The 13,470-nt window shown below is 56.6% G+C and overlaps 5 protein-coding genes across 5 annotated transcripts; all 5 read right to left on the bottom strand.

The window, feature by feature from the left end:
- Positions 1-695: 695 nt before the first annotated feature.
- LBRM_20_2340 (putative 40S ribosomal protein S19 protein) lies at positions 696-1,178 on the bottom strand (the record flags this gene model as incomplete). Its single annotated transcript, XM_001564465.1, has 1 exon — positions 696-1,178. The coding sequence occupies one exon, from the start codon at positions 1,176-1,178 to the stop codon at positions 696-698; it is 483 nt and encodes a 160-aa protein (XP_001564515.1).
- Positions 1,179-2,578: 1,400 nt separating this feature from the next.
- Positions 2,579-4,465, bottom strand: LBRM_20_2330 (serine/threonine protein phosphatase-like protein; the record flags this gene model as incomplete). The annotated part of the gene is made up of 1 exon (XM_001564464.2): positions 2,579-4,465. One exon carries the CDS (start codon positions 4,463-4,465, stop codon positions 2,579-2,581), a length of 1,887 nt encoding a protein of 628 aa, XP_001564514.2.
- Positions 4,466-7,001: 2,536 nt separating this feature from the next.
- Positions 7,002-8,048, bottom strand: LBRM_20_2320 (conserved hypothetical protein; the record flags this gene model as incomplete). Its single annotated transcript, XM_001564463.1, has 1 exon — positions 7,002-8,048. One exon carries the CDS (start codon positions 8,046-8,048, stop codon positions 7,002-7,004), a length of 1,047 nt encoding a protein of 348 aa, XP_001564513.1.
- A 2,452-nt stretch (positions 8,049-10,500) lies between these two features.
- LBRM_20_2310 (conserved hypothetical protein) lies at positions 10,501-11,406 on the bottom strand (the record flags this gene model as incomplete). The annotated part of the gene is made up of 1 exon (XM_001564462.1): positions 10,501-11,406. The coding sequence occupies one exon, from the start codon at positions 11,404-11,406 to the stop codon at positions 10,501-10,503; it is 906 nt and encodes a 301-aa protein (XP_001564512.1).
- Positions 11,407-12,192: 786 nt separating this feature from the next.
- Positions 12,193-13,470, bottom strand: LBRM_20_2300 (methyltransferase-like protein; the record flags this gene model as incomplete). Its single annotated transcript, XM_001564461.1, has 1 exon — positions 12,193-13,470. The coding sequence occupies one exon, from the start codon at positions 13,468-13,470 to the stop codon at positions 12,193-12,195; it is 1,278 nt and encodes a 425-aa protein (XP_001564511.1).

Genomic DNA, 13,470 nt, shown 5'->3' with positions numbered 1-13,470 from the left:
CAGGGTGAAAGAAAAGAGGACGTGGTAGTGGTGCAGAGAGGTGGACTGCGAAGCAGCGAATTTCGACTTAGTTGCCGTGCTTCACCTCGTCAAGGCGAGAGATCACATAGGCACCTGCTGCCTATCGGCAGAGAGGAGTGCATAGAGAGCTTGACAACGAGAAGGTGAACCATGACGGGTAATGGGATGCTGAACGACCCCTATTGTATCAGGGTGCCTCACTACCTTCTCCACGGCGCCCCTTTGAATGCTCAGAATGGACAAGCACGACTCTCGGCAACACAGCAGCTCTGATAGATGGTTAAAGCGCACACAGCTGATGAGGACGCCATAAACTCCAGGAGCGCTTCTGTGTTTAATGTATCATTTTTGGGGGGGGGTTGTGAAAAATGAAGCACAAACCAAACCAAATCAAAGGCAAATAAGAAAAAAAAAAAAAACACGAAATCAGCACAGCACTACACGAAAAGGTGCGATTCAGTCAGGGTTGTTCGCATGCCAACAAAACCCAACAAGAACCGACGCGCTCGCTTTCTTCCCTCGTGGGTGCCCATTGCGAACGAGACGCGGTGAGAGAATCGGAGAGAAGGAAAGCGACCTCCTTTCACACATCTTTTTCCGTCCTTCTGCCGCTTCGTCATACGTGCATACGTGAGGGAAGGCGACAGAGCGGCTGCACCTGTCCAAGCATGAGCTTACTTGCTAGCACCGAACTTGCGGATCTGGACCTGAAAGGCCAGGGAATCAGCGAATTTGTGACCCTTGCGGGTCAGACGCTGACCAGACTGCGCACCAGGCTCCACAAGCCCAAGCTTCGTCAGAGACTTGCAGGCCCAGTGGAGAGGGCCGGTAGAGGAGTTGACGGTGTGCTCGGGGCGGCTGCCGTAGTTCTTCTTGTTGCCGAAGCGCTTGCTTAGACCACCGTAACCCACGCCAGGACGCAGGTAGATGGCGCGAAGGACGGCGGCGCAGCGGACATAGTACCAGTCCGGGTTCTGCGGAGCGCGCTCGCGGCCGTGGGAGCTCTTGATGAGCTCGGTGCAGTTCGGCACAAAGATCTTGCCCTCCTGCTTGAAGTGGCGGGCCGCCGTCTTGATCCAGCGCCACGCGCTGACATCCTTCAGGGTTGCGCCCTTCCTCTTGCCGATGCGGCGGATCTTGTTCTTCAGAGCAGCCATGATGCAAGTTTGATTCGTCACCCTTCTAAAAGAAAAAAAATGGTGTGAGCAGTTGAATGTGCGTGGGCAATAAGTGAGTTTCGATGAGTCACAGGCGCACACGGATATGAAAACATTTGTGGAAGAGGCAGTGAAGAGGCGAAACGCGGGTGCGAGGTGCAAACAGGAGAGGGGACGCGTAGCGCACAGGTTATCCGAGTGCAATGCTCAAGCACACATTACACACACACACACACGCAGACCCCCAGTCGGTAAAAATACCAGTAGCACTGCAAGGGCGGCAAGGGTTATTTCTGGAAGGGATTGTACTCTCCATCTCCTTTTCTCATTGGACTAGAAAGGTTATGCAGCGGTGGAATTGGTCCATGTAGACTTGAGTGCGCTGGGGAACAACACACGTGTGCAGCGGAGGTAGGGGAAACGGTAGATTGTCATTCGACTCCCAAAGACAGAATAGAGAAGAACGACAGAGAATTCGACTTGTTTCGCATATCCTCGCATTAACCTACACAATAAGAGAAGAAAAAAGAAACAAAAGCGAAACGGGAAAAAAAAAATAGAAAGAAAACGTCAGCATCTTTGCAAAGGACGAGCTTCCGCGAACATCATCAGCTCAGAAGAAACGTGGGGGGGAAGACGAAGACGAAGACAAAGAAGATGCAGCAGTGTGGGGGGTATCTTTTCCTTTTCTTTGCATGTGTGTGTGGGTGTGTGTATGTGGGAACGCAATCGCTTGATTAAAGCAAATAAAAGAAAGAAAAAGCAAAACAAGCAACGCAAAACAACATAGAGATGGAAAGAAAGCCACAACCCGATTGTGCACAAACGTGCGCCAACGGGTAGGGGGGAAATAAACAAACCAAAAAAAAAAGATAAGGGAGAAATAGTTGCATCGGTGGGAGAGGAGGCCAAAGTGAGATACAGAAGAGCTCCTTCAATACGCCCGCGTAGAAGCGGGTATGGAGAAAATAAATAAAAGAGCCGAAAATCCAAGAGAAAACGTACATAGGGAAACGAGAAGCAGTGCGCGCACCACACGACTTCCTGCACCATGCACACACTTTGGGAGTAGCGGGCAACATGCATGCAAACAGCAGCCGTGGGAGAGGTAACAGCACGTGCGACCGCCCTATTTGTGCCCAAATGACGCCTTGCACGCCATATGTCCTCGTCGTGGCGCATGCGCGCACACAACAACCATAAGTAAGCACATCCGCTAGAACTTTGGACTGCGCAGAGTTTGACAACTGCAAGAAACACTGGCGACTTCGAGTCGCTCTGAAGAATCAAACGCGCCACGCATTATGAAGGGCCTTGGGAGAAGTGATGTGGTGCGCAGACAGCCCACACGCACATGCACAGGAGCACACATGAGCATACATCCGCTCGATTCTACCACTTCAGCTTTCTGGAGTTGCTATGCTCCCAAAGTATGCCTCCAAAATGGGATTGTTCACGATGTTTCGGTCACGCAGAGGGAGAGCTGGGCAGCGCGACGGGGTGCCGCCAGCCGCTGACAGGTTGCTTCCACTCTTCGTTTGCTCGGACTTACTATGAGTCACCTGCGATCCACCGATGGGCAAGGGAGGCTTGTAACTATCGTACACCTTGAACCCGAGCTGAATCGAAGCACCAGGCGCCTGTGCCTCACCGCGAAGTATCGCAATGGCGCCTTTGTTGCCGTTCATGCCGCAGTAATTTGGGGCAGAGAACAAGGTCACCACCAACCCCTCCTGGTTCCACTGAAACCCAGCCTTGACGCACTGGTGGGCGCGCATGATAAAGTGCATGCGCTGAGATTCGACGTGCTGATCCTTCCCTAGAGGTGTTGCTCCAGGACACGAGCCCCACTCTTCCTCATCCTCCTGATTCACTTCTAGCTGCAGCAAAAGCGGCTGTGAGGGGGCGTAGCCGCTGTTAGAGTCGAGAAAGCGACGCGTGACATCTGCGCCGAATGAGTAGCCGCACCCCCGCACGTTCACCTGACACCCTGCCTCGTGATCTGATGGGTCGGACCACAAGAGGCCATCAATGATCTGGTTCGTCTCCCGTTTCGAGGTAGGACTGCCGTAGGCGCCAGGGGGTGACCGCTCCGGGCTGCCTGTCACGCCGCAGCTGCTGCTCAGCTGCGGCGTGATCGTCTCGCAGAGACCGGTGCCGTACGTCTCGCGCTTAAGACGGTCTAGCTGTGTAATGCGGCGCAGAGTCGGGCTCAGCCCCCCATGTGTGCAAAAAAATAATCCCGCGCAGCAGCGCACGACGGCCACCAACGGGAGCCAGCGAAAGGTCGTGTTGAACGACATCCACGCGTCCACATCGGGGTCGGTCAAGGAGGACTTCGCCTCCGTGTTGCTACTGTTCCCTCGGCTGCTGGCAGAGTCGAAAGCTAGTTGGGAGGTGCACATTCCCCCCAGGTGCAAAAGATGTTCATGCGAACTGTGGTACTCCACCCCCGCGTTCTCCTTCGCAGCGTTTTTCGGTGAGCGCTGGATGAGGGAGGCACACACGTCAACGTACTTCGACTTTACGTCAGGCATGGTGGCACAGGTGCGTGGAACCATAAGGAACTTTGCACGGCACTCGTTAAAGAAGCCATACAGGCGGTTGGTCTGGGCCTCTTCGTGATTGCCGCGTAGGAGAAAGACGTGCTTCGGGTATTCGATCTTGAGAGCCAGGAGAAGCACAATTACCTCCACCGCGCGCGGGCCACGGTCAACGTAGTCCCCGAGAAACAAAAACCGAACTATCTTTCCCGCGTCAGTTCCGAAATCGTTACTGTCGTCGTGGCGACACAGAGCGGCAGTGCTAGAGGACAGAGACGCAGAGGATGAAGACAGCGTCGGGGCTGAAGTGACGAACAGTGGTGGATCCACTTCACAGTTGCCCTTCTTGTCATCTATGCACTGTGTCGGCTGCGTAGCGACATTTGTGCACTTTGGCGGCACTGGGGTAGACTTTGCCAGCTGAACAGACAAGACACTATGCAGTAAGTCGTTGAACTGGCCATGGATGTCGCCTACAAACACAAACTCGTCCTCTTCACTCACCCGCAAGTCGAGCACCGTTGGTTCCTTCGAGAGGACGTACTTAGCATCCTCGCACAGCTCCACCACCTCCATCGTCCCACCGCGCAGAATGTCCATAATATTGACGTTGTCGACGTAAGAAGGGTCATAGTATCCGGCAAGCAGCTCCGAAACGACGCGGATGTACTTGCTGCGCGCCGGAGGAACCAACTTTGGGTCATATAGGTAGTAGCACACAGCATCGCTGTCGAGTGCAGACATCGCTAAAGAGCCTACAGAAAAAAGTACCTCCTTGGGGTTGATTTGCTTTGTCCTGTACTCTATATGGAACCTGATGCTGCGTTGTAAAAGTCTACACAGCTCCTTCACTTGATGCCACACTGTGTCGTGCTTGGGGAAAAGATCAGTGAACGCGCGTACCGACAGCCTTTCCCTCTACTAGCTTGGGACTTTTCTTCTTCTACCTTCGGGTTACGTTATGCAAAGAAAAAGATCGTAGACATCAAGTCCACAACGGCATAACGAAGGAAGTAGAGTCAACATTACACCAACGCTATACCTTTTCCCAGCATCGTCAGCGACATGCTTCACGGTGCGCATAGAACACCGGCAATGACCGCGCCTCCAAAAGGGTGCAGTACAAATTGCAGGTTAACACAAGCACAGAGGTGCGTACAGCAAAAAAAAAAAAACACTTTCTTTTCAGCGTGTCGATTCGCGCGCATACAACATGAGCTCAAACTCCGCCCCACGCCCGCTCTGTCACACATCCACCGCAGAGGGGCGATGGACAGCCGTAGACACGCGTTACAGCAGTGCGCCGACCCAGTGATCCCGGCACCGCCCCTGCCCCAAACGCAACCCCACCCGCCCAGCGGGTCGCCGCACAGCCGCACCCATCGAGCCGACCGCCACGCGGCGCACCTCCCCAGCATCGGGGTGGCGCGCAGGCTCCCCATACCACTAGGCGCCCAGGGCCGTGGGGGATGCGTCCGAGCCACCCCGGCACGCTGCCCAGCACATGGATGGCACAAGCGTGTCCACGGCTGCAGGCCGCTCCGACGTGGCGCCATCCAGGATCGCATCCGCAGACATCCGTAGCGACGCACCGCTCTGACCCCCTCCCAGGGGTTGTAGGTGCCTGGCCCTGCCACCGCCACAGTTGGCTCGGCGTCGGCAGGGATAGACGGGCTGCCTGGCTTCACCCCAGAGACTGGGGCACGGGGCACCTGATCCCACGCGGAGCCGTTCTCCGTCATCAGGGCAACGAGAGAGAGAGCAAAACAAAGGAAACAGCCGAGCGGCTGCTTTCCCTTCCAAACGGCCGCCTTACCAGCCGCCTTGTCGCATTGCTGGCGCGCACAGCGCGTGAGGAGCATGGATAGCATGGAGCCGTGCCCACGATCTAGGGTCCCTTTGGAGGGGGGAGGGGGGACGCAGCAGGGCTGCATCCATCCTCCAAGCCGGGCTCTGTAGGCTCCTCGATGAGCATATCCAAGAGAGGTCGGTACTCGGGCGGCGGTGGGTAGTAGTCGTGTACGGCGCCCTATCCTTCAGCAATGCAATGCAGTCCTGCACGCACGGGGGGTGGGGGGTGGCGACATGGACTATTCGCCTTCCCTCCCCGCCGCGCTTTCGGGTGGTCGTGGTCGTCAGGGCCAGCGCGGCACTCCAAAGCACACGTGCCTTCGCTTCTCTGCCACTGTGGTAGGCCACCGTCTTTGCGGAGCGCTTCGGCAAACCAGGGCGCGGCACCCTTCCCAGTTCGCTTCCTGGAAAAGGTATAATTGGGCTCCACTCATCACTGGCGGCATCTGCCCGCAGGCCCCCGCAGAGTGGAGGCCGAGCTGGAGCGAGAAGTGATCACTCAGCGCTGTGGCGATGTCTCCGTGGACCCATTTGTGCTGCGCCAGGTAGAGGGGTCTTTTATCACCTGCACAGGCTATGCTGCTGGCATAGCGGCAATTGTGTGGAATTGGACCGGCCCAGTAGCCCCGTTCTTTCGTCACCCACACCGAGTGTGGGCGAGTCGGTGTCAATCGCAGTAACGCGAGGGCTGGGTGCAACGCCGCTGGGTGTCGAACTAGAGCCCCCGGTGTCACCAGGTGACTCGCGGGTACGTAGCCGGACGCGAAGCGCACTTGTCTAGTTGAGCCACTATAGAAAAACCAGAGCACCGCTGCTTTCACTTCGACCGGGAGCACGGGGGGGCCTACACCTACACGTGTGTTCCATTGTGTGAGCGCGGAGACGTCACCGTCGTGCCGTGTTTCTCTTGCTGCAATGGAGTTCTGAAATCCGAGGGCGTCAACAGCCCTAGAGGGCTCTGAGGGGTTAAGGTAAAGTGCGTCTCATGCAGTGCACGGGTGTGTGTCAAAGATTCGTCAAGGCACGGGAGCCCACGCAACACCGTTGGGTGACGTTGAGTCCATCTCGATGACACTGCACACAGCGCAAACCAGGCCCACGCTCACGCTCATCATCACAACAACACAAACAGAAAAAGCAAGAGGTGAGTGCGCCTATTCTTTGCTGTATCGGCGGCACAATGCGTAGTGTGCCGGTACAAGCGTCATCATGTCCGTACGCCTCTTTCGCAGAGCGCCAGCTCAGGCCTGTCCACCGGCACCCAGAGTCCGCAGAGCCGCGCCCGGGAGGGCAAGCCGCAAGTTCCCGTCTTACGCGCAGAGCGGGTACTCGACGCTGATACTAGAGTAAGAAGGCCGTTACCATCAGGGCAGGCACACAACAACACTCGAGAAAAGAAGCTGAATTGATTAAGAACAAGTTGCAGACTTTACAAGCCGACAAGTGCTTGGAGAGAAAGAACATTCACATGCATCTGTTCTAGTTGCTTTGGCGAGAATCGAAATTTCTTGAGGGAGGTTAACAGAAGCGCGTTAGCCTGTCCTTGCTCCAAAGCGTTAGCGGCCTTCTCCGAGCTGAAGGAAGTGGCACGGGTGCCGATGCTACTGGTACCGTCGTCCTCGTCATCTTCCTTTACTTCCTCGGTGTTGTCCTCGCTCGAGCTCACGGATGGTACCTTCTCTGCCTGAGGTGTAACAGACCGTGTCGCAGCCGTAGAGTGTTCGCGCGGAACGGCATCCACGCCTGGTGGCTCCTTCAGCTGTAAAACCTCTGTTGGCAGCACAAGCGGCTCAGAAGCAGCGTCAGTTCGATGAGCTGGAAAGTTTAGCGATGATAACGAGGCCTCCTCTGGTCTCGGCACATTGGCAATCGCGTTGGCACCCCTATGGCTTTGGTCCACTGACATGGCGAGTACACGAGCCTCCAGCTGCGCGCGCATCGTGGTGTACCAAATAGCCTTGGAGGATCCAGGATTAACACCGCACAGAAGAAGAAGGTCGTCGCTGGTCAGCCCATCCGCAAGCATTGGGGTTACCGTATGTGGGGTAGAGTGCGTACGCGGCAGCTCTAGAGTGACGACAGTGCTTGCGGAGTGCTGAGTGTGGTACGAAGGGCCGGGGTTTTGGATGCGGTCTCCCACGCTATTGGATCGCGCCTTACCAGGAGGTAAGTGCCGGCGGCGCTCGTGCGCACCGCGAAGATTCTCATCCGTAGTGGAAACAGAAGAACCAAGTTTGAGTTGCCGCACAGCACTTCTCCCTCCTGTGCGCTTGGGTGTCGTCGGTACAGCAGGGAGATGCCTGCGGCGGGATGCTGGATCTGCTTGCACAGCAGAATGGTTTCCCGTAGCTGCGCCGACCGCTTTCAACCCAAGGCACTGTATGCGGTTTCGTGCGGCATCGACACACTCAAATTTGCTGGGCGCCCGCGCGGAAGGGACGCGTGGCGGCATGTGTGGGGGAGACTGCCTTACCATCGGTGATACATAAGAAAAAGAGAAAAGCTAAAGGTATGCGAGCAGAACTCAGCGCCGTTCACAGCACTACTCACCTAGGCTGAAACTCATAATTTAGGTCAGCGAACCTGCGTCACTCGAGTACACGAAACTACGAAGAGAGAACCCAGCACAACGCGAATGAAGGCACCGTTATGAAAACAAGAGGCACAGGCGCGAGAGCGAAGTAATGGAATAAAGACAGTCACTCAAGAGGAGAGACGATGTCTGAATGAAAAAGGGAACGAAACGCAGGGAGAAGGTAAAGAGAGAGAGAGAGACAGCAGAGGAAGAAAGGTCAAGTCGATGGACGCGCAGAGAACAGGGGACCCGGCCAGTGAACAAAGGAGAGGAGAGACCTTTTCAGCGACACAGACGCACACAGCTGGCATAAAGACACACGAGCGAACAAAGGAAAAAAGGGAGGTTGTGAAAGAGACGGGGAGAGGAAAAAAAAAGAGCAGCAGCTCGAGGAGAGAAAGAGGGAAATAGATGATGGCGTTTTATTGCCGCAGCAATGCTAATCGAAGAACGGTGAAGCGCTCCTTTCCTTTCCTCTTTGTGTTTGCAGAAGTGAAAGTTGTGATGGGAGCTTCAGAGTGGCATGGCAAGAAGGTGATGAGACAATAGCGGTGTGAGGATGAACTATTTCAGTGAGTCCACAGCAACAACAAAAAAAAAGATATGAAAGAGCGAGAAAAAAGGAAAGGGAGAGAGAAGTTGCACGATAACAGAACATTTCTTTTCAGCGTGTCGATCCGCGCGCATACAACATGAGCTCAAACTCCGCCCCACGCCCGCTCTGTCACACGTCCACCGCAGAGGGGCGATGGACAGCCGTAGACACGCGTTACAGCAGTGCGCCGACCCAGTGATCCCGGCACCGCCCCTGCCCCAAACGCAACCCCACCCGCCCAGCGGGTCGCCGCACAGCCGCACCCATCGAGCCGACCGCCACGCGGCGCACCTCCCCAGCATCGGGGTGGCGCGCAGGCTCCCCATACCACTAGGCGCCCAGGGCCGTGGGGGATGCGTCCGAGCCACCCCGGCACGCTGCCCAGCACATGGATGGCACAAGCGTGTCCACGGCTGCAGGCCGCTCCGACGCGGCACCACCCAGGATCGCATCCGCAGACATCCGTAGCGACGCACCGCTCTGACCCCCTCCCAGGGGTTGTAGGTGCCTGGCCCTGCCACCGCCACAGTTGGCTCGGCGTCGGCAGGGATAGACGGGCTGCCTGGCTTCACCCCAGAGACTGGGGCACGGGGCACCTGATCCCACGCGAAGAGGCCCCTCGCTATCCGAGCCGCTGCTCAGGCTAAGGAAACAGCGACAAGGACAAAAGATAAAGGAGTCGGAGAGGACAGAACGAAAAACACTGAAGCGCACGCGCAACGGCTAGGATGGGCAAAAATTGCCGAGGTGTCTCGATGAGAACAGAAACAGCTAATGGAGAAGCGCCTCTAGGAAAGAGGAAGGGGGAGAAAAAGCCAGAGCACTCCTCAGGCCACGGCCCAATGGTTCAACAGCGAGAGCTTGTTGTGATACCGCGCTTCTGCTGTGTATTCATGACGGAGCGTATGAGTAATCGGCCGCGTATGCTCTTATCGAACGCGCGGCTCCTATGCGCCCCTGTATTGTGCCTGAGCGTGGAGGAGAAGGTGGCGGTGAATGTGGAACGAAAAGCGGAAAGGAGGGTGGGTGAGGACGAAGAAGTAGTCGAAAGAGGTGGGGAATCCTTCAAGGGCGGTGCAGGTTAAAAACAAACTCGTCCCCTAAACACACACACACACACACACGCACACAATCACCGCACCATGCGAGGACGCCTTGGATGAAGATGCTCAGGGGCAAAGTGGATTAGGTGATCCTTTTTTCATCGTTCGTGTCTCCCATGTCCAGTCACGCTACGTTGCGCCTTTGACAAACCCAACGCAGAGAAGTCACCACGGAAAGTTTCTGCGCTCGCCGGACGACACGCTCGAGCCTGCGTCTTCCATCTCATTAGCTTGCCCCTCAAATCGCGGGAGTGATGATCCTCAATTCAACACTATACGTTTGCTCGGTTTCGTTCAGTGTTGTTTACCATCGCATACTTGTCGAATCAAAACGCCCGACACGCGCACGTACGGGTCAACACGTCGTTGAGCAAAAAAAAAGGCTACTCTACATGTACAGCTTTCCGGCGTTGTCGTTCGACCACGCCTCAGCTACATTGCCGCCGCGGACGCGTACACACTCACAAACAACAGACGTCTGCGTCTACAGGAGAGAGGAAGAGCGGCCCGCATCGTACGAAAAGAGGAAGACAGACTCCGCCACTCATTGAATGAAGAGGGAATGGGTATACCGTCTCCCCAGTGACTCTGGTAGTGGGACACCATCGTCCTAGACTGCCCCTCGCCCCTGCAGGGTGCCCACGTTCGACTTCGCTTAGTGGGCCTCCTCCACCTCTTCGTCCTCCTCCTCCTCGTCCGCGGCCACCTGTTTCTTGCACTGAAGACGGGCCTGCCGGCGGGCCTCCGCGCGCGCAGCCCGTGCCTTCTCCCGCTCCTCGGTGTCGTACGCCCGCATCACCTCGTTACGTACCACTACCGCATTTTGCAGCACTTGAAACCACTTGATCCAGTTTGCCCCCGAAGCCTGCAGGACATCCATCTCCGCGGTCACCCCCTTCGGCGCGGCAGCACCATTGCAACCTGACGATATCGCCGTGTACCGCAGTGGCTGCCCTGCAAGGTAGAAGCGCATTGATGGAGTGCTCCGCACCTCAAGGAAGTTCAGGAGCTCCTTGAGCTGATGGTGGGCCTTTTTGTGGAGCAGCGCAGTCTCTTGCGCGGTGGGCTGTTTGTGGAGCACGCTGTAAGCCGGGTCTGCGGCGATCAGAAAGTCGATGCATGTTTCCTCCTCCATGCACGCGCAGACATGAAAGAAACGCACATGCCGCCGCTGGGGTGCTGTGTCGCGATTGTGAACTAGGTGTTCTTCGATGTCTCGGTAGAAGTGGCCGGCCCCGGTACTGTGCGCTGCGCCACCACCAGCCTGTGAGTCGTCCTCATCGACGTAACCTTCATCACTACCCGCGTCAGCGTCCTCATCCTCGCCTTCGCTGTTTTCATTGCCGGTAGTATTAGCGTTCGGAAGAGTCACCTTCGGGTACGGGATGCGGCGAATGCCGCAATGGCGGCACAAAGTGCTGGTCACGATCACACAGCACAGGTTTGCCGGGTCCTGTTCGACCTTCTCCTGGAAGTCCTTAACATTGAGCAACATTGTGATTTGCTCGTGGGGCAGTGGCTCCGCAATGCTACCCGCCTCGGACTCGCCGTCTGGGTTCATTCGCAAGAGAAAAGGAGGTGAGCAGCAGACCAACGCAATTTGTAGAACGCCGTACCAGAGCGTTTTAATGAGTGCCCCGCGAGGGGAAAGTGCACGTCCGTGCGGATTGTCCTTTCGTGTTGCGGGGCGTCCAGAGAACTCGACAACCGCCACAAAACTGCCGCGCTGAGTCAAACAGACTCGCGACGAGTATGAAGGAAAAGGGGTGAGAACGCAGGAGAAAAAAGTGGACTGCATGACGTCGTGAGCACCAGGGCAGCGAAAAGGTACGCGTCTATGCGTTACGCGCTGAGCTGCACGAGACTCAACATGTAACGCAAAAGCCTCGCCAGCAAAAGGGAGATAAAAAAAGATTGATCGAAGATAGCAGACGCCCCAACCAGCGAGAGCGCACTGCAACATCACACCAGACGTCGACTACGAGGACAAAAAAAAGGGGAGAGAGGCAACCCTCATGCATATGGCACATGGGCTACGAGGTAGAGGCAGAGGAGAAGACGTGTCCCACGAGATGCCTTACCAGTCTCCTTTTCGCGCAAGTCACGATTGTATGACTGTAGTGTTGTTGTTGTTTTACTGTTGCTGCAGCTGTGGATACCGCTTAGATTACACGAGTGATGCTTCAGTCTCAGTCATCCCTGCCTCAGCCACGAGCACTTGCAGACGAGAGCAAAGAGCTGCCAGAAAAGTTAACCACAAAACAGAAAATCCCTCTTTCGCACGACGACTCTTCGGTGTAGCGCGCCCCATCAACAAGAAGGGCCGTCCTCCGACCCTCTCCTCGGCTCAAAACCGAGGCTTACGCTGTCGCATCGTGTACTTCGAGTCGGTGGTGGTTTGGTAACCTCGCCGGCGTCGCTCCTCTTTCTTGAGCAGCACCCACTCGCGTGTGCCGGTGGCAGGACGGTTGTCCTTGCGACGGTGCCTTTGCCTGTGTGCAGAGGACGCTCGAGCGCGCTTGCTGCTATGCTGCACGTCCCGCCCTCCTACACGAACACGTTTGCGGCTGTTTGAGTCGTAGAGTTCGTCGTCGTTCTCAACGCCATTTGCTCCGCTGTCGTAGAACGCCTCTCCACTGCTCGCGGAGTCGCCTTCACTGCCGCCATCATCGCTGTCGCTAACGCTCTCCACCTCAGCTGTCAAAGCCGGTGGCGGTACAAACCCACCCTGAGCCTGACCCGCCTGCAGCACGAGGTAGTACTTCTTGGCACGTGCCGAGTGGGGGAAGTCGACCACGACGCCACCGTTGAAGCCGCATTTCATGGCAGCTCGGGTAATCAGGTGCACCTGCTCAGGGTCGCTCGGGTAAAACTGAAAAATCGCCTTAGCACCGCGACGCAGCGCGTTGTAGAGAGACTGAAAGAGTGCCATCAGCCGCCGCTGTGGGACCTCGCCCTTTTTGGTGCTGTGGCACAGCCACTGCAGCACCGAGATGGAGATGCAGCCGTCAAACGTGCCAGGGCGAAACGGCAGCCCCGCGCCAATGTCGTTCTGAAGCACCTCCACCATGTGCGGCCCTGGTGCTGCGCCGCTACCTGCCGCTGCACTGCTAGACCTCTCCCCGCTCGCACCGTCGTCATCCTCTCCGTCGCCTCCCTTCTTCTCTCCTGACAGGCCCACCTCCTCTTGGTCATCCTCGGAAGCGATAAGGCCCCACTTTACATGACTTGTGTCGAACCGAGCATTACTACTGCTTGTTAGGAACGCCTCCTCCGTTTCAACCGTCTTCTGCGCCGCACCCATGTCATAGTAATCCAACTCATCTTCCTTGGCAATACGCAGCATGTCACAACTGATATCGACGCCCATCCACACGTGACCCTGCTCGGTCAACACGTCCCCGCTCAAGCCGCTACCGCTGCCTATGTCGAGCAGCAGGGCAGAGCAATTCACACCAGTCGCCGTTGTCGCGTCATCCTTTGGCAAGTTGAGCAGCTCCAGCGCACGCAGAGTCATGTCGCGCTGAATCCTGCGCACACGCGTACTCAGGGTGTACCTACGTGCCTCGGTGGCATTGTAGAACACCTCCGGTGGGTTCTCCAGCTCTGGGCGTGGAGCTGGCAT

The sequence above is a fragment of the Leishmania braziliensis genome, assembly GCF_000002845.2.
Source record: "Leishmania braziliensis MHOM/BR/75/M2904 contig, possible fusion of chromosomes 20 and 34".
In the NCBI taxonomy this organism is placed as follows: Eukaryota; Euglenozoa; class Kinetoplastea; order Trypanosomatida; family Trypanosomatidae; genus Leishmania; species Leishmania braziliensis.
Note: the sequence above shows the minus strand (reverse complement) of the source record. Positions and strands in the feature narration are given on the sequence as shown.